Consider the following 19489-nt stretch of genomic DNA (forward strand, 5'->3'; position numbering starts at 1 on the left):
CTTCCCTTTCCCGCCTGGTCACAGAACCACAGACTCCTTTCAGAAGCAGTAAGGACTGACCGTGCGCGAGTGAGACACTGGCCTTTCTCCCATCATGCCAGTCAATGACTGTTATAGGCGTTGTGTTCAAAGACTAGCGGCACAAGTATGGAAATACAGAGAAAGCATTGTAAAAATAAAAAATAGGAAGAAAAAAAAGTTAAATGCCTGGAAACGGTCACCGTCTACCACTTTGCCTGCTGCATGTTCTTTTGTTTTGAAACTTTTGCTAACTTTTTTTCGGTTGTGTATGGATCAGTAGAGCGAAGGTATCCATCCACAGACTCAGATTATGTTGGCCCGCGATTTGAATAACAAATTTTGTTTTTATTTACAGTGACTGGTCACAGTTTGCTGAATGTTCTCTTTCAGATAAACATTCTCTACACAGTTTGTAAGATATGGAATTATACAACTACCATAAAATGTTTACAAGAAAACAATCCAAAAAGCACAAAGGAAGCTTTCCCACTGGGCACACACTGGTTGAATCAACCTTGTTTCCTCATCCTTTCAATGAAATGATGTTGAACCAACGTGGAATAGACGTTGAGTTGACGTCTGTGCCCAGTGGGTTAGAATTTCTTTATTTGTTTTGCAAGCTATATGCTATTTGGGTAATTCATAGAATATCTGGAAGTATGTAAAAAAAAAAAAAAGTTTTTTATATTTGATCAATATCAATATTTTGGGGTCAAGGATGACATGAAAATAAACGATCCCCCAACAATCCAAATGGAGGAATAGTCCACTAGCTGTTTTGGTTATATTCTGACGATTTGATTGATTTAAGTCATAGGCTAGCTAATTTTCAGTACAAATCTGTGTGATTTAAGGCCCATCTGAGTAGTATATGGGTTAATATGGAAATTTGGCAAGATTTGTCTCTGTTTGTCTTAGACCTTGAGAAAAGATATCCAATACATTTGATGCGTCTTTATTTTGTTCTATTTATGGGTAATGTTGTGATTATTCTAATCACAATAAAAGTGAAGAAGTACTCAAATGTGATGTGTTTTAAATTAGTATGTTTGTGTCACCTGTATTGACAAACCTATGTGATGACAACACAAACCTCTGGGAACGTAAAGATATTGGATGAAATTCACTTTTTTCACAATTCTTCATGAGAAAACATAAGACCTACTTGGAACTTACACTGAGTGTACAAAACATTACGAACACCTTCCTAATATTGAGTTGCACCCCCTTTTTGCCCTCAGAACAGTCTCAATTAATCGGGGCCTGGACTCTACAAGGTGTCGAAAGCGTTCCACAGGGATGCTGGCCCATGTTGACTCCAATGCTTTCCACAGTTGTGTCATGTTGGCTGAATGACCTTTTGGTAGTGGAAGAATCTTGATACACACGACAATCTGTTGACTGTATAAAACCCAGCAGCGTTGCAGTTCTTGACACACTAAACCGGTGCACCTGGCACCTATATCATACCCTGTTCAAAAGCGCTTGAATCGTTTGTCATGGCCATTCACCCTCTGAATGGCACACATACACAATCCATGACTCAATTGTGTGAAGGCTTAAAAATCCTTCTTTAACCTGTCTCCTCCCCTTCATCTACACTGATTTGAAGTGGATTTAACAGGTGGCCAATACGGGATCATAGCTTTCACCTGGATTCACCTGGTCAGTCTATATCATGAAAGGTGCCGGTATTCCTAATGTTTTGAACCAGCAAAGGTTGACATTTACGCATTCAGCTTTGTGGTGATATTTATTTTTTATTGTAGGCCTTGTGTCACATGAAACCAATATTTTTGTCATTATTTATTTGTATTTATGTAGTAGTCTTATTGGTAAGGTAACTGTAACGTCAATGGTCTTCAGAAGGGAGTGTCATTTTGGGTGTTACACCAAATAATAGGGCACGGCTCATGTACCTTTCTGGGCTGGACCTAAACACTCAGGGGTAGTAATAGTACCAACACATGGTGGACACATTCAAATCATGTAAATATACTTTTTTTTGTTGCATTTTGTCATTGACCTTTTTGGTCGAAAGGTTACTACAAATTCCTCTTTGGTCAGCGGTATTGCCAAACCAGTGACATCATCCACAGGGATCCACTCCTATTTTGGCAATGGAGGATCACATTTTCTTTCCGATCTTTCTGTGTTTACATAGAAATGCCCATGTCTCATAGACGTTCAATTATCCTTGACTGTGGATTATAGAAAAGGGATGATGCTAGATACGTTTTTAAGTGTATCTTCGAGGTTTATTGACTTTTCTTTTCCAGTTTTTCATGAGGCAGTTAATTACACAATTAATACATACATGAAAGTTATGTACATTATACCAAAGAATATGTTGAACATAAAATAAAAATAGCATTGTATAATAATACAACTCCGTGTTGTAATTTCATTTAAACATATTCATCTATAGATAGATATTCGCTGATGAGGAAATTCAATATGTCACACCAGCAGTTTTCATGAAGGCAATAATCTTGAATCAAATAGTCTGCATTTTGAAGTAATACTGCTTCTCTGATTCGGCACAGTTCTGTCTCATAAAAAAGTTCTCGCTTGAACTTTAAGGCAAAGTGTGTTCAGTTTGGTGGATTGTAATTCAAACACACTTTTTGCAGATACACAACAAAACAATTCAAAAGGCAAAAATCCACAATTTGGTATGGATAGTCTAAAACTTAGCTTGATCATACACTTGTCGACAAAGACAGAAGTTTATAAACACAGTTATTTGCCCAAGTACAACAAATTGCAGCTTTCATGCAAAGGCCCCATAAACCATTTTCAAAGAGACGTTATTGCAGGATAAACAAGCAGTGTAAATACCTCAGAAATCTACTCTAAAGCAACACCGTTCATTGGATAGATTTTTTGCCCCTTAATATAATATATATAAATACACATATGAAATCCTTTCAACAACAATAAAAGAGATTTTCAACAATTGTTATACAGTCACTAATGGTTTTTGTCTGTTAAAAAAAAAGAAGATATATATGTATATTAAATAAACATGTATATAGAGAAATAACTCCATGGGACGTATAGTTGACAGCCTACATCAGATACCTTGTGCCTACTTTTGATCAAGTAGGCCTATAATACTTTCAGCCAAGAGTGTGTTAAACGTTTTGTCATCATTGTCACTATGCCACAGAGTTGTCTCCCACGTTATAGGAAGCATTGTAATCATTCAAAGCAATTTGCTACAAGAGATGATTTATATTGCTCTTCAAAAACGATTTATAGAGGCCTTGGTACACTGATATAACACAGAACACGCACAATGTTTCATGGAAATGAACTTGGCTTAGATGTAGTTATGAGACAAAACTAAATTTGTGTCCTACGTATTAGCAATGCGTGTATTATGTTTGCTAACCAAAACATTGCTACCCAATCACTTCTGTGGTTATATAAATTTTCCAAAAATAGTATTAAAATCCATCTACTTTTCAATTAAGTCTGCACATCACTGACACTCAAAACCCTTGCTATGTCCTTTTTACACTAAACCTCAATAAAACCATAATAACCATGGGAATAAAATATCTTGTCAGCAAATGTATTAAGATTCACAGTTGCCTGGATGCAGCAGAAAATATTCTTTGGACTTAAGCAGGTTGTTTTTCACATCACTGACAGATCTCAACGTCAAGTGCCAGATAAAAGCGCTATAATGTAAAAAATGACAATGAATAGCAATATAAAATGAAGTGTATAACAAGCATTTATACTTTTCCTGGAAGAAAAACGACACACGTTACAGGAGATTGAAAACGTACCTTTTTACAACATATTTTTATAGACATGATATTGCAGAAATATCTATATATGTATCAATTTATGCTGGTATATTCTATACACTGGCCCTTTATTCGATGAAATTATTGCATTGTAAATATACTGATCTGTATCTCGCTCGAAATCAATCGCTGTCTGATTTGTCATCTTTTGACGTCGTAGCATGATTGTACAGTCCCTGTGCCATCAGGTGCAAGGCTAGGGTGTTTTTTGCGCCGGTGGCCTTCTTGATTTTTGCCCTTTTGTTCTGGAACCAGATTTTGATTTGAGATTCGTTAAGGCCGAGTTCTTGTGCCAGGGTCTGTCGCCTTTGTTCGGTCAGATACCGGTTCGTTTGAAACTCGGTTTTTAGTCTTTGTAGCTGTTCAGCTGTAAAGGCCGTCCTTGGTCGCTTGTCCTCTTTCCTGGCGGTGGTTTTCTTCTTTGGTTTTCGAGATCTCGGTCCTGTGTTTTAGAAAAAATATTATTATTAGCCAAAACCAATGAAAATATGAAATGTGAAAGCTTGGTGTAGCCTATAGGATATAAATGTTCCAGTTACTACAACTGTGTAGTAATACATACATTAATTAATGAATTTAGGCCCTACTTATTTATTATTACACTGTATGCCAAGTGTCGTGCAATCGTAGAAAGAAGGGTTCCAAAAGGGTTCTTCGGCTGACCCCTTAGGAGAACCCTTTTTGGGTTCCAGGTACAACCCTTTCCACAGTTCTACCTGGAACCAAAGTGGGTTATACCTGGAACCAAAAGGGGTTCTTCAAAGGGTTTTCCTACGGGGACAGCCCCCTTTTAAGTTTTAGATAGACCCGTTTTTCTAAGAATTTGAGTGTTCGTTTCAATGCATACCATTCGATATCACACAAGAGTTGTCAAAATAGTGAGGAATAAAGATGAATATTGATAACGTAACCGTAGTTCCGCACTTCTTTACGTAGAACAATGCATTGGAAGATATGGTTCCGTAGTTTGTTATGGTCATTGGAGGATATGCTGAGTAGGCCTGAAATATATCAACACAACTGGACCTCCCATCTCAACTGCAACTTACTGAATAATATCAAATATGTATTTTTCGTAAACAATTGTTTATATTTAACTCTTCATTTTATATACAGTTAGGCTAATAGTCTAGGCTTGACGATGTCTAGTGGAATACATTGGCTTATATCGTAGCCTATAGGTTGCTGAATTCGGTCTTTGGCTGTTGTTAATTACTTTTCCAAGTTTGCCCTTTGGTGGGTAAACATGATGGGTTGTAATTGAGTAGTAAGAAATCGTCAGGCGAAACTATTTGATTAAAAAAAAAAAGTGGTGACGTCTGTTTGGGCAAGTAGGCCTGGATGACTATCAAAGAGATTATTCAATACATTTGGAGCTCGCTGGAGATGATAAACCAACGTACGACGTTTTAAGATATGCAGCCCATGGGGATACCATCGAATAGTAGTCTAGTTCATGCGATCCACGTTACATAATGCATGAGAACATTGTGTACAATACGATTTTTTAGAAATGAACGAAAATGCATTCGAATATTTGAGTTTTTACACAAGTAGAATATAGAATAATGAAGGAAACGTTCATGTTTTGTGTGCTAAATATGCTAAATATTTAGAGACCCTGGCAACTCCGTAAACAAAAAGAGTGGATTTGCACGACAGAATTGTCGAGGAAAAATACCCTATAAAGTCCTTTAACCTATTGTATTTTTTTTCTTCATAATTCTTTGAAAGACTTATTGTTTTGGTGATATGTGCGCCGATGTTTATAGTAACCTATACTAGTAGGCTAACCTAGTATTACATTGGCTATGATCTAGCTAGCCCAAAGCAATAGCCATCGCAATGACGGTATCATATTCGTATTATGGCATTATAATTGAAATACTCGTGAAAAATACAAAATTGTATGAGGCTATTCCAAAATTCGAAAAATTACTATTTATCCCGCACACTATAGGCTTTTAACATTAATGTGTAGACTTCCAATACCCCTGCGTTTGCACATTTCAGTTTTAAAGCAATGCAAGATGCTATTTTGAGCGGCTTGTTTTGTCGTGAAATTATGCCATTATTCAAACTCGTGGCAATTCTTTAGTGTTCTAGAATATTGATAGGCTATCGGCTCTTATGATTGTATTATTAGTCTTGTGTTTCCACCGATACACTTTGAAGATTTTGCAAGGTTAGAATCTTATATTTAGCATTTTTTCTGATCTTAAAACAGGCGAACACTATTTGCCCTCCTTTCCTGGAAGAACTCGGTCAAGGTGTTTGAGGTCAACGGGCCGGTGTATTTCAGGTTACAAAGACGAGGGAAAATAATCCTAGCCTACCTGATGAGGGCCTGTCCGAGTATCTGGTGCAGTACACCCAAGCTGGCCAGAGCATAGGCGGTTTGGATGGTGTAATTGAGCTGGCTTGAGAACTATCCGAGTCCGAGCTTAGGCACTGATCTCCATTCTCCCCCCGGGGTTTCAGGGGCTCTTCGGTCGCTATTTCAGCCTTCTTGGCCACGCCGCCTGGATGAGGAGTGGAAGTTCCCTCCGTTGGCACAGTACTCCCCACTTGCTCCGCTCTTGGAACAGCCGGGCTATGGTTCTCTCTGGTAGCGTGACTACTTTCGTCATGATTTATGTTATCTTCTTTTTTCCTCCCAAAGTCCGGCCGTAAGATATTATCGATGAAGAAATTGGTGACTCGGTGCGGGATCTGCTGCAGGTTGCCCGGCGCTTGTAATAGAGGGAGTATCACTCTGTTTGACTCGTCCGCCGACCCTTGGCGCACCGCATCTCTGTTGCTATGATCATTTTCTTCCATACTGATACACTTTCCAGTTTTCTTTCCTTAACCCCTTTATTGCTCTCCCGCACCGAAATGAGCGCAATCCACTTCTGTGGGAGGCGGAGCTTTTCAAATGTTTGAATAAAGGTTTTAAAAAAGAAAAAAGAAAGTCAAATCTTGTTGAGTGTACTGGACACCATGCAACCCTTTGCGATAGTGCCCACAGAGAAAAACATAGTTTTGGTCATATATTCCCAAACTTGGCTATCCTATATTGTTGCACTGGATAGACACCATTTGTCATTTGCCCATCCAATTTGGTACTATCCGTTTTCAGTCTATCCAATACAAGCGCTTCAATTACTAAACTAAGGGTAAATAAAGAGGCTTCTGATCCTGAAATACACTCACTGGAGTTTTGTTCTTATTTTCAATACGAGCCCCCAAGTGACGTTGCAGCGGTTATCCTAGACACGTGCCTTAAACCAATAGACTGGGAGAATGTTTACCACGTGACAGTGACTCGTGAATAATCGACAAAACGCCCAATCTCGTCTTCTTAAAGGAAAGGCGTTCTGGAATAAAACGACATACCTACACTAAATTTCTCTTCTGTTTGATTGACTATTATATTGGTGAATTTGTGTTGTAGTTGGAGGTTAGTGTTTTCCATTCATGCGTAATGCATGCTTAATCTGGAAATGGTCAAACGCCTTTCCATAAAAAATAATTATATTGATATAGACTAAAATGTAATTGTAAGATTGGGCAAAATATGGAGAGTCGGTTAATAGCCTGCTGTGTGACGTTCGCATGTTATAACTATTTTGTTTCGGGCATGTAACTTGAAGCCAAGAATCGAAGCAGTAACCAACTACTGTGGTACATTAGGGATAGCCTCTGCAACCAACATTGGGTGGGGGATACCGGAGTCTGTATGGCTCGCATTGAAGCAGTGTTTGGGGTTTTTACATTTAGGGTTTTTTACTCGGTGCGTTTTTTTATTTGGGACATTGTGTACCTCTTTTACTTTATGGAGCTTTTCATTCTGAGGAGTTATTTATGATATTTAATATTGCGGATTTGTGTCGCATGCATCATGACATTGACAGAGCATTGACCATCCCGAGTTTCTAAAGCCCCACCATTAATGGCCAATTCATGCAATCTCTTAGCCAGTCATGCAATAATAGCCAGTCATACAATCTGGAAATCCTTTTAATGTCTTCATGTGCTCTTTCATGATTATATAATGGTTCAAAACAAAAATGGGTCGCTAGCCCTTTAAAAAAATATGTTATGCAAACAAACTGTTGTGTTCACGGTGCACATGATATAGAGTCGCGCCAAAGACAAATTTGGGAAAAACTTTACTGACCAACTCCTTGGCTGTTTTCACTCAAATCAGGATTCAGAGCGTGCCTTGCCGTAGTCGCGAGAGATAAATTGCTATTTGATCTGAAACGTCATGTTGGCGACGTAGTGAGTAAAACGACGCATGAGTGAGTGATCCTTGGATGATTAATTCTTGTATTTAGCATTGGACCCATAGCGTTTGTCAAATTTAGGTAAAAAATAACTGAATTGTGGAACTGTTTTTTCAACCTCTTCTGGACCAGTGATGTAAATTATTGTCACAGTAATGGTAACGTGTCTAATTTATAATTATTTGTAGCTAGGTAGCATATACATTTTAAACTTGTGGCATTTCACAATTAAGCGGAAAAAGGTATATAATTTCCATTCAGTCTCCACAAAACGAAAGGTCATTATTATTGGTCAACTCGTGCGTCGAACGTTCATGGACGGTGGAAAAACGAAGAGTTTTTAAGAGAGGACGGTAGAATATTAATTTTAGAATGACAGTACCTCTTTAGTGTACTAAGACCCTATAATTAGGCCACAACTTTTTAGGCATTGTCCTGCGGTAAATGGCCTTTCACTGTTTCAAAAAACAGTTGGCTGACTGTGCCCTATTATGTGTGCGAACTATTATCGTATTTCTATTGTTTGCACTTTATGTACACGTTTAAAATGAAAGCGTGCCAGCTCTACAGATAATGCATCTCGAATAGGCCTACACATTTTCTTCTACATTGTGTAGTCTTATTGGCTCATGCAAAATGGCCAAATCATGTGAGCCCCGCATAGGACTACTTGAACGATAGTCATTTTGACCAATAGCCTGGTGGTTTCTGTTAATAAATTCCTACATTTCAACCATAGAGCGATCTCCATACGTCATCCATTTTCTAGCAGTGCCTGTCTGACAATAGCCTATATGGTTGGGAGCGGCGGCGGTCCATGAACCATGCACAACCACCATGCAGTGTCCATCTTATCTCTCCAGCTGATGGAGTGAAAGTTCTGAGTAAAGGTTGTAATTAGATAGGCCACTCTCATGCTGTGATTGTTTCTCACTTGTGAGGGAGTCCCAGATTATCCCGAGCACTAATAAATGAACAGGAGACAATGGCGGCCAGACAGGCCCGCTACTCCCTCCGCCTTCTCGCTGCTCTCGCTGTCAGCCACAGCAAAACAGGGTTGGCGTGGAGGAAACCTCACGATTTCAAGTCAAGAGTCATACAGACCAGACCACAGCCAATTATAAATAGGGTGCTTCAATAGGCCTATATGGTGGTATTAAAAATTGAATAAATGTAGTTTTATGCGTTTTGTTTTGCAAGCTCTTATTGACCGCATAGTCCTATTGGCCTATACATGTCAACATTGAAGGGCTACATTGGTTGTTTTTGATTGATTATATTGGACAGTATGGCATCGTATATCCCTTAATTGGTAGACTTCGTCTGTTTGTGGTGTCACCCTGCACCCGGTTAACAGACTTTCCTTAAAATGTTGACATTAGGTTACCTCACATTTTCTTTCTACCTTTCTACCTTGCACCTTATACGGACGGGTGCACATATTCCGTTACTTGGGTTATGTTGCTTAAAATTGAGGTGAAATGAACTCTCCCAAAATGTTAGGCTACATTTGATGTCTTGTTATTTTATAATTCCCAACATCGTTTCGTGACTATCGTTTTTTCTTGTAAAGAATGTTTACTAATTCAGTGTGGATGCGGGGATGCGTGTAGCCTATAAATGCATGGCTGAAATATACATTATACATTTGTATTTTTTTATATAGCCTTTATTTAACTAGTCAAGTCAGTTAAGAACAAATATTTATTTACAATGACGGCCTACCCCGGCTAAACCCTAACCCAGACGACGCTGGGCCAATTGTGTGCCGCCCTATGGGACTCCCAATCACGGCCGGTTGTGATACAGCCTGGAATCGAACCAGGGTATGTTGTGACGCCTCTAGCACTGAGATGCAATGCCTCAGACCGCTTCGCCACTCGGGATCGCAGATAGGCCTATAACATGATAACAAGCGTGCATTTGGCCACAGCCCTCTTAGAAGAGTCTTTACCTATCTCTGCAATATGCCCTCGTATGCATTTACGCATTGTACATATAATTTCGTTTTACGATTGAGATCGTAACCCATCTCTCGTAGCCCATGGTAGGCATACATGAGCTGTATCGGTTAGCATTGTGTCGGTTTGGCAATAACGCCCCCTTTAAAAAGTAGTGAGATTCGTAAAGGGGTATGCCACATTGACATTTTTATTATGCCTGAATGTGACATCATTCTTGTTATCATGTTTTGTTGTTGTTTGTGTTGTGCACATTGCATATAGCGTATTAGTCTGCTGGTGGTCAATGCCGCAACACGAGAGCTCACACCTGGTTTGCAAACGGTATTTGATTTACTAAAGATTTCTTGGGTATTCGCACGTCCGCACCAGTCTAATCCCCCCAGACAAAACATCGCGCCCTGACAGCAACCCTATACCTTTCCCTGAATGGACACTGGCCCGACGAAGGAAATCAGATATTTACTCAAAGCAGTCTATTTTCAACGAATTCCAAGGGATTTATTCTTTAAAACACCTATTGCAATAGTTGGCAAAAAAGAACGATGGTAATCGGCAAAGCGAAAGCCAGTGCATGTCAATTATGCCTCTTATGGGTATAGTAGGCTTTATGCCTTCATGCGTTCCGTAACCTGATAAATCTAGGCCACTTTTTCCTATTATTGTAAGCGGAGCCTCTTTAAACAATTCCAATTAAAAGTTTGTCACTCATAACAACAATTGAGTCTGTGTATTGTATATTAACACACAATAACAGGTTATTATGAACATTAAAATTTAGCTGTATCCTAACCAATTTAGTTAAAATCGGAAAGAAATGTTGCTTATGTAAATTATATTAGCTAATAACTCATTTATGGTTATGTAAAATGGATGTTTTGCATTTATATATTCATGTGCTCCTTCAGGGAAGGTGGAAATATTGATAACCCTTAAGGCCATGCATGCATACAACCCAAACCTGTCACTTTTCTACAGAGCTGCTGTGTGCCTGCTAAATGACTAATAAAATGTTATGCAAATGTTTATTGTAGACTAGCCTATAGCCAACATGAACCGAGAATTAACAATTCACTGAATTCAGTCCAAGACTGTCTACTTTGGAAGATGCGGTGGCAAAAAAATCGGTGTTGATACATTTTATATGAACTACCAATTCTGCATACATAATGTGTCTGCGTATACAAATGCGTGCGTTTTTCAGATACTTTTTAAATTGACATTGGTTAGGTGTGGCCTACGTGTGCGTATGCATGTACTGCAAACCCTCCTGAGTACCTAACCCTATTTTTCCTGTTTTTCTTTTGGCTAGGATTTTCTGAGACGTCACAAGAAGTTACTGCCATGGATCGAGAACCTCAACTACAAAAGGTGACGATGCACAGGGAAAGATTTGTGAATGGAAGCTGTTCACGGTCTATGCTAGATCATAGATCACATGGGCTGTGAGACCGTTGCAGTGGTGTAAAGTACTTAAGTAAAACTACTTTAAAGTACTTAAAGTAAAGTACTACTTAAAGTACTACTTTACTATTTATATTTTTGCCAACTTTTACTTTTACTTCACTACATTCCTAAAGAAAATAATGTACTTTTTATTCCAAACATTTTCCCTGACACCCAAAAGTACTCGTAACATTTTGACAGGAAAATTGTCAAATTTACACACTTATCAAGAGAACATCCCTGGTCATCCCTACTGCCTCTTATATGGTGGATTCACTAAACACAAATGCTTCATTTGTACGTTTTGTCAGTGTTGGAGTGTGCCCCTGGCTATCCATCCCCAAAAAATAACTGTGCTGTCTGGTTTGCTTAATATAAGGAATTTGAAATGGTTTATACTTTTACTTTTGATACTTAAGTATATTTAAAACCAAATACTTTTCGACTTTTACTCAAGTGGGATTTTACTTGGTGACTCACTTTTACTTGAGTCATTTTCTATTAAGGTATCTTTTACTTTTACTGAAGTATGATATTTGAATACTTTTTCCACCACTGGACCGTTGCAGATGTTCATTATTCGCCACCCTCCCTCTCCCCCTCCCACCCCGGTCACCGTTCCTCCCTATGAATGGGGTCGCTAAGATATCAGCTCTGTCACCGGGGTCGGCCCAAAGCCGCCAGCTTCCTGTGCCCTTTAAAACCGGAAAGCACGCCTCGCCCATTTGAATAATCTGTATAATTTCTGTGGTTTGTCTCGGTGAGAGCTGTTTTTTTTTCATCCTAGGTCACTCAAGAACAGAACAGTAATATCACAGTCAAATCCACACGCCATCAATCCTGGCCTAAAACATCCCCGTCTTTGTTTTAGCATATTCTTAGTAGCCTATCTGAGTTTTTCCAGATTTCTATGAAATATGACCTATAATTAATTACAACATGAGTGAAATAGTTTTCCTTCCATTTAAAAAAAAAAAGTAAGTATGCAGGTTTCATGTGTTTGAATGGTGTGGGCATACCCTACCACAACAACAGAATGATTTGGGCATATAAGGCTACCCTGTCATGAAAAATATTTAATGCGAGTAGACCGCTGATTGAGCAGCTCAGCCAATGAGCAACATGAGCTGTCATGTTCTATGAGGAAGCATTTTTTAAACGTCTGTTTGAGATATTACAGGTTAGCGTTTTTCGTCGTGAGTCTTGTTCTGGAGGCAGCTCTGCAGTGTGGTTACTAGCAGGCCCAACCACAATGTAATACAATCACATTTTAAACCTAAAGTATACTGCTAACCCTAATGCCTAACCATAACCTGAAATTATGACCAAAAAGTGAAATTCTTTTTCTTGCATTTTTACAATATTGCCAATTTTGACTTTGCTGCTTGCCCATCTAGCGGGAATCGCTCAGTTCTGCCTCAAGGACAAGACTCATCCCAATAAACGTCAACCTGCGCTTTGAGATACATGTTTATCTGTGGTGATGTTTTTAAAGTGTGTTTTTTTCTTCTTCAATTTATGGTTTGGTCACAAAAACTAGTATAGGACGAGTCAACAACATTATTTGGGTATGAGTTCACAAAATTGTAACTTTTAAAAGTGAGATTTTCATGGGACAATTTACTTTAACTCAAAGTTAATCAAAGGTGGAGTGTAGCCTGTGTGACGGGACCAGAGGTTATAGCATAATTTAAAGCTCCAAAATCCAGCTTCGATTCTTTACCCTATTATGTAGCCTAAATTGTTGAAGGGTATCCCGTCCCCGTCCATTGTTTTAGGATAAATGTTTCCTCAAGCACACGGACCGCGTCACCGTCGGGGTCGTGTCAACCGAATGGAGATCATTTATAGGTTCAATAACTCTTAATCCGTCTGATCGCCCTGGTGTAGATAAGCCTCCTTTGAATTGGGATTGTTCTGGAATCTTTTCGGATTTCAGCATAGTGGTCCTAATTGAGTTTACCGCAGCCTTGACTGCTGCATCCCCCGAACACAATTAAGGTCTTGCTCAGATAAAGCTAACTGAACGCCAGTCCCGTCTAGAAAGAATGCACGTTTTCAACAGTATATACGTTAGACGTTTATCTCTTTGGGGAAGATGATGTGTAATGTTGCGTTATAATGGCGTATAGCCTATATATCAAACTATAAACCGCAATGCTATATTGACTGATGCGATCAACGTAAGTTTTATTTCATTTTTTAAAATTCTTCTTTACATATTTTAAATATGTTTTTTGAGTTTAAGATGCAGACAATTTTGGGGGTAAGCAATTTCTAGCTTTGGTAAAGTCAGTGTCCTCTATTTAAAGTTTAGAGCCACAAGAAACACAATAAGTATGGTGGTAATATGGCCCATATTTGAAACTTACACACGTTCGTTCCTTCCTTAGCTGAAGTAGGCCCAAGGCTATCCTAAAAAGTGCCATGGATGTAGGTCTAAAATCAATGCCAAACAAGAAATGCTGTGCTAGGCCTATATGTTAAGGGGGACATGTTGCTAACAGCTTTGCTTCCTTCACTGTCCGACTGCCACATACTGTTTTCGAACCAGTGATCCTCTGCTTCGCATCGCATTGACAACGTTCCAACGGGTTGAGCCACCCAAAAGGTACCAATATTTGTGGAGTGAGCTTAATGTACATTCTTAACTCTGTTACACATTCCCCTCTTCCATAAAATGAAGGTAAAACTGCGATCACAAGCATTTTTCTTTAATTGGTGGTGAATGTTTTTCGCTGTCAATCAATACTCAACGCAAAGACAACGTGCTTGTAATATATATATATTTTTTTGCAAAAGCATCAGGCTATGATTTCAGGTCTAATTTGATATTTTTCTAATGTGGTCAGAAATCCTGTTAAAGTTGTCAAAATATATTATCACAAGTGTGTTCCAAAAGAATACAGAAGGCTGAGCTGTCATTGTCATATGCGTTTATATTTATGACAATTGAACCAATAACTTATAATAATTATTTCTAAAAATAAATGGAGCTTATTTCAGTATGAACAGTGTTGTATTCAATCGAGGTATATCATACCACAAATATGCCTATGTGTACAAATATAGGATTACATTCACTAATTTAAGTTTTAATGTCAGGGTCAAATGCAGATAACACTTTACATCTTTAGTCTATTGTGTTTTTCGTCCTGGTTCAGAATATCGTTTTTGTTGCAGTGCATTTTGAAAGTCAAGTATATATAACACTTATATAACACTTAATAGTTTGAGTTCCACTCATAGCCTTTAAGGAAACTTTGTATGGGCCATACATGTTTGGTGGTAAAAAGTAGTCAACCAGTCTACAGTGTAGCCTAATGGAAAGGTTTAGGATTCGCTTGAGTGCTATGTAGTTTACTTTTAGTAACATTTGACTAAATTGCTATAATTTTTCCAATATTTTTTTAATTCAAGATTTATTGGATTTTATATTGTAGGCCGATTTCACCATCACTCTTGGAGCCTTGCCATGTTGACGTTTGCATTCTCCAATGGTAACATATAGGCTTCCTCGCCATGTTGCTGAACACCAAAGCTCGCCTACGCTCCTACACACATCTACGTTTATACAGCCGGACTGCCAGACGTTTCACGTGTCACGACGTCTTACTTGTGACAGTAAAGAATAAACGCCACGTGGTGGCTATTTCCACGAGGTTAATGGCTTTAGACTCTGTCATATAGAACAAATATCATGCAAGGGGACGGGACACTTTATGAACTTGGTTACTGGCAATTGGCACTGAACATTTGCTCACTAATAAAACCACGTCGAGCTGAACAATATACCCGTGTAATGTAAACATGCTGAAAGATCGACTGCACACAAGTCCAATATCAATAAAGTAGAGGTATTTTAGGTTACCTGTTTCAACTTCTATAACTTCTATGGCGGGCTACCGCCCACGCATATGGCCCTCGAATCCTTGCCTGTTATACTGCAGTAACCCAGATGCCTCGCGCGTTTTAGATGGTCGAAATGCCTCGTACACCTGTCCAAGGGGGTCTGCAATTGATTACAAGGGACCACGACAAGTGGACAGCTGGGGAAGCACTTGTTACTCAAAAGCCACTTCCACAAGACTATTAACTCAATGTATTGGTAACTGCAACTGCTTAAAGTTGGTAAAATGGTGTAAAAAGTTGTAATTTTGTAAAGTAATTAGGCCTACAGTATGCATAAAGGATTTGCGTAAACCATTTATCATAGGTTATCGATAATGGTTATGATAAAAGTTATTGGCAACTATCGAATATGTATGTACACCGAGAGTTCGTCTATAGGCTGTTTTGCACTCGACTTGGCCATTCGACATTATAGGTATTAAAACGTTGCCATAGTAACTCTAACACATCAACAATAAAACACGAATGTTTTTTAATATTTCCACTAGAGATATATTTTTGCTTCAAGCTCAGGTATAGCCGTATACATTTATATAGGCCTAAACTCAAATGAATTAATTAGCCTAAAGCATGTGTAAACGTTAATGTAACGGCACTGTGGAATCAGAAAATGAAAATAGCATAAAGGGGCAATTTTGTCCTAACCTTATTAGTGCGTCCTCGTCTGTTTTGGACAAGCACTCTCTCATCGAATGTCTCATCCAGTCACAAATGTGAGTGGCCAGTTGCGATATGCTTTTAAGTTCAGCTTACTTGAACTTAGGAAAGAGGTCAGTCGTTATGAGAGGCTATTCGAACCCCCTTCTTGTGTGGCATCAAGCCCCTGCACTGTCCCCAGTTTTAACTGACCGAAATAGTGCTGCAGGATCTCATGAAAGCACATTGCTCGATGACGCACCTTTCACCCCTCTCTCCACCCGAATTGTTTTTACCCCCAACGGTGAAATGTGGTGATGGTGACTTTTACATCGACAGGTGTTATTCGTAAATGACCTCAGTTCACAACGATGTTTCATTACACTGGTGTCAGAGGTGAGATTATTATTATTGTCTGATTTATAACTCTTGAGTGACTTTAAAGATGATTTTCGTGATAATAATATATGCCTAATCCGTCTGATTTTGCAGGTGATAAACTCGGTAGCATATACTAATCTTGAATTTGACATGTGTTGCATATGTTAATACCACATGTCACACTTTAAACGAACTATAACTCAAAAAGCTTTACAGGGCTTAACCTTACAGGGTTTAACTTCTTAAGAGCACAACATACATGTTTTACAAATAATACACGTTGACCTAAATTGTTTCTAAGAAATTCATGAAAAGGTAGAGATGGGATTGGAAGTTAGTTGCCAAAAATAAACCATTGTGAAGGTTTTGTTACTAACACAATCGGTGCTGAAGTAATTCTGAAACTTGTAGAAACTTTCTAGTGGTGTTTTTCACTCGAGTGAGATTTCTAATCCATTACACATGGCCAATAAATTACTACCTAACTTTCTGCACTGGTGCATGCTTGCCGAGCGTGTGTTCGTTATATCACTGACCAATAAAGTATCACTCAATTATGAATCCATATCTTGTCCTTTTTTGTTGTAAATTTATTGTGTACATTTCTTATTTGTTTGGAGCGTGGGAGCCCTATGACATGATAATTGTGTTTGCTTTTTTTTTTTTTAGGGGGGTGAATGATATTTAGTTCCTTTTGTGGATGATATTTACATTAATATCATTGTCTGAGCATCGATTATTCAAAACCCTGCAACGAAAAGGCGCACATTGATGAATTCTATTTACTAATGCAGCGCCACGTTTCAACGTCATTAGGTTGTAATATACTGGGCCGGTTTACCAGACGCTAATCCGCACAGTAATATGCAGCACTGTACATATATGCAGAAATTGAATGTGAGCTTGTGTTGTAATATGACATGTGTGTGTGCTTTGTGTTTCATTTGCACTGGAAAGGATTTGTTTGGATGAGATGCATCATGTGGCATCACCTGAGGTTTTATAATGTCAACGCGTGATTGTCCAGTAGCGGGAAGAGAAAACGTCAGAAGCAGCATACAGCATCTGGGATAATCGGCAGAGCAGGCAAAGAAAACCTCTCATCTCCATTTATGCATGTTTTCTTTCCTATTCCAATTGTAAGGGATATGTTGAGTTAAAATACATGGTAGATATTTACAATTATATTCTATTCACTTCTATCACTGCCATTCTTGTGGTATATTCTCACATATTTGTATGCTCACAACACTTGCTTGAGGGTTCCACTTAATTATAAAGTAGTTATATACACTGAGTGTACAAAACATTGGGAACACTTGCTCTTTCCATGACATAGACTGACCAGGTGAATCCAGGTGAAAGCTATGATCCCTTATTGATGTAATCTATTAAATAAACTTCAATCAGTGTAGCCGAAGGGAAGGAGACAGGTTTAAGAATATTTTTTAAGCCTTGAGACAATTGAGACATGGATTGTGTATGTGTGCCATTCAGAGGGTGAATGGGAAAGACAAACGATTTAAGTGCCTTTGAACTGGGTATGGTAGTAAGTGCCAGGTGCACCGGTTTGAGTGTGTCAAGAACTTCAAAGCTGCTGGGTTTTTCACACTCAACAGTTTCCCATGTGTATCAAGAATGGTCCACCACCCAAAGGACATCCAGCCAACTTGACACAACTTTGGGAAGCATTGGCGTCATCATCAGCCCGCATCCCTGTGGAACGCTTCGACACTTCGTAGAGTCCAGGCCCTGAAGAATTGTGGCTGTTCTGAAGGCAAAAGGGGGTGCAACTCAATATTAGGAATGTGGTCCTGATGTTTTGGACACTCAGTGTATTCATCATACTTTAAATACTTAGATGTTGATTTTCTGCTTATACCATGGTATATTTTCAGATGTTTTACTTTTTTAGTTCTATTAGCTCTGCTGTTGTGATATTGCAACCAGACGTTTATACAGTAGATGCAGTATTATACTGAATTGGCCTCCGCACTGGTCTATTCAAGTTCTAAGGGTCATTGACCACCATAAGTCAACTACAACACTGTTGACAGTCACTGAACTAAATGAATGAATAGTGAAAACTGTCAGAGTGGATCAGATATCAATCACACTTATTTGATGAAGCCCTTTTTACATCAGCAGTTGTCGCAAAGTGTGTATCACATTAAGAAGAATGTGTGGAAGATTAGAGAGGGTACAACATTAACGACACCATTTGAATGGGCTGTGAGGTAATTTGACCTAAGATGGAGTCCATTTGCGGCCAGCTCAGTGAGCTCCTTTGTGGCATCCACTGTAGTACATTACTCCATGCTGACACAAACAAGTAAGGAGAGATGGGACTGATCGAGCGAGGCAGGACAGGAGTGACTCTGCTCTTGGTAGCCTCTCAAATAGCACCCTATTCCCTACATAGTGCACTATTTTTGACCAAGACCTGCTCACAAAAAAACAATTGTTCTATATAGTGCCAAATAAGGTTTATTTGGCTTCTAACCATAGCGGATCCCTTTTTGGTGCTGTTTATAACCTTTTCATAAGGTTCTAAATGGAACCTGTATGGTGCCATAAAGAAACCTTTCCAATGATTATATAAAGATCCACTAATAAAGGGTTCTACATAGCACCAAAAAAGGGTTCTGCTATGGTAACAACCCTTTTTGGGGCTATATACAGTATAACCCTTTTTTTATGGTTCTTCATAGAACCTTTAATGGAGAATGGTTCTATTAAGAACCTTCCTTAATCTTCCTTGTAGATGTTTTGAAGAACCATACAGGGTTACCGTTCTGGTTATCCGTATTATATTGTTAAAATTCCTTAGGCGTTATTATGTTAATTGACAAGTTGAATTAGGTGTACTAGCTCCGGGAACAGCTGGGGGTCCCTGAGGAGAGAATTTAGAACCATTGAGTTAGACGACAGCTCTCAATTGACAAAAGGCCTTACGTGTGTCTTTCACAAGACATTGTCACTGGCCATAGTTGTATTTAACGTTTAATCGCATAACTCAACAGATTAGATAAACTGGAAT

The 19489-nt window shown here is 38.7% G+C and overlaps 1 protein-coding gene across 1 annotated transcript; it reads right to left on the reverse strand.

Annotated features, from left to right (window-relative positions):
- Positions 1 to 2272: 2272 nt before the first annotated feature.
- On the reverse strand, positions 2273 to 7026 carry LOC112216564 (homeobox protein engrailed-2a-like). The gene is made up of 2 exons (XM_024376549.2): positions 6179 to 7026; positions 2273 to 4284 (listed from the first exon to the last, which is right to left on the reverse strand). Exons 1-2 carry the CDS (start codon positions 6660 to 6662, stop codon positions 3965 to 3967), a joined length of 804 nt encoding a protein of 267 aa, XP_024232317.1. The 5' UTR covers positions 6663 to 7026; the 3' UTR covers positions 2273 to 3964.
- Between the last annotated feature and the right edge of the window lie 12463 nt (positions 7027 to 19489).

This window comes from Oncorhynchus tshawytscha, linkage group LG16, assembly GCF_018296145.1.
Source record: "Oncorhynchus tshawytscha isolate Ot180627B linkage group LG16, Otsh_v2.0, whole genome shotgun sequence".
NCBI lineage: Eukaryota > Metazoa > Chordata > Actinopteri > Salmoniformes > Salmonidae > Oncorhynchus > Oncorhynchus tshawytscha.

Bases quoted from the DNA above. Each gene is read 5' to 3' on its own strand.
- LOC112216564 (XM_024376549.2), bottom strand. From the start codon at position 6,662: ATGGAAGAAAATGATCATAGCAACAGAGATGCGGTGCGCCAAGGGTCG. The intron at 4,285-6,178 runs GTAGGCTAGGAT...TCTAAAACACAG, and splicing joins CTCGGACAGGCCCTCATCAG to GACCGAGATCTCGAAAACCA.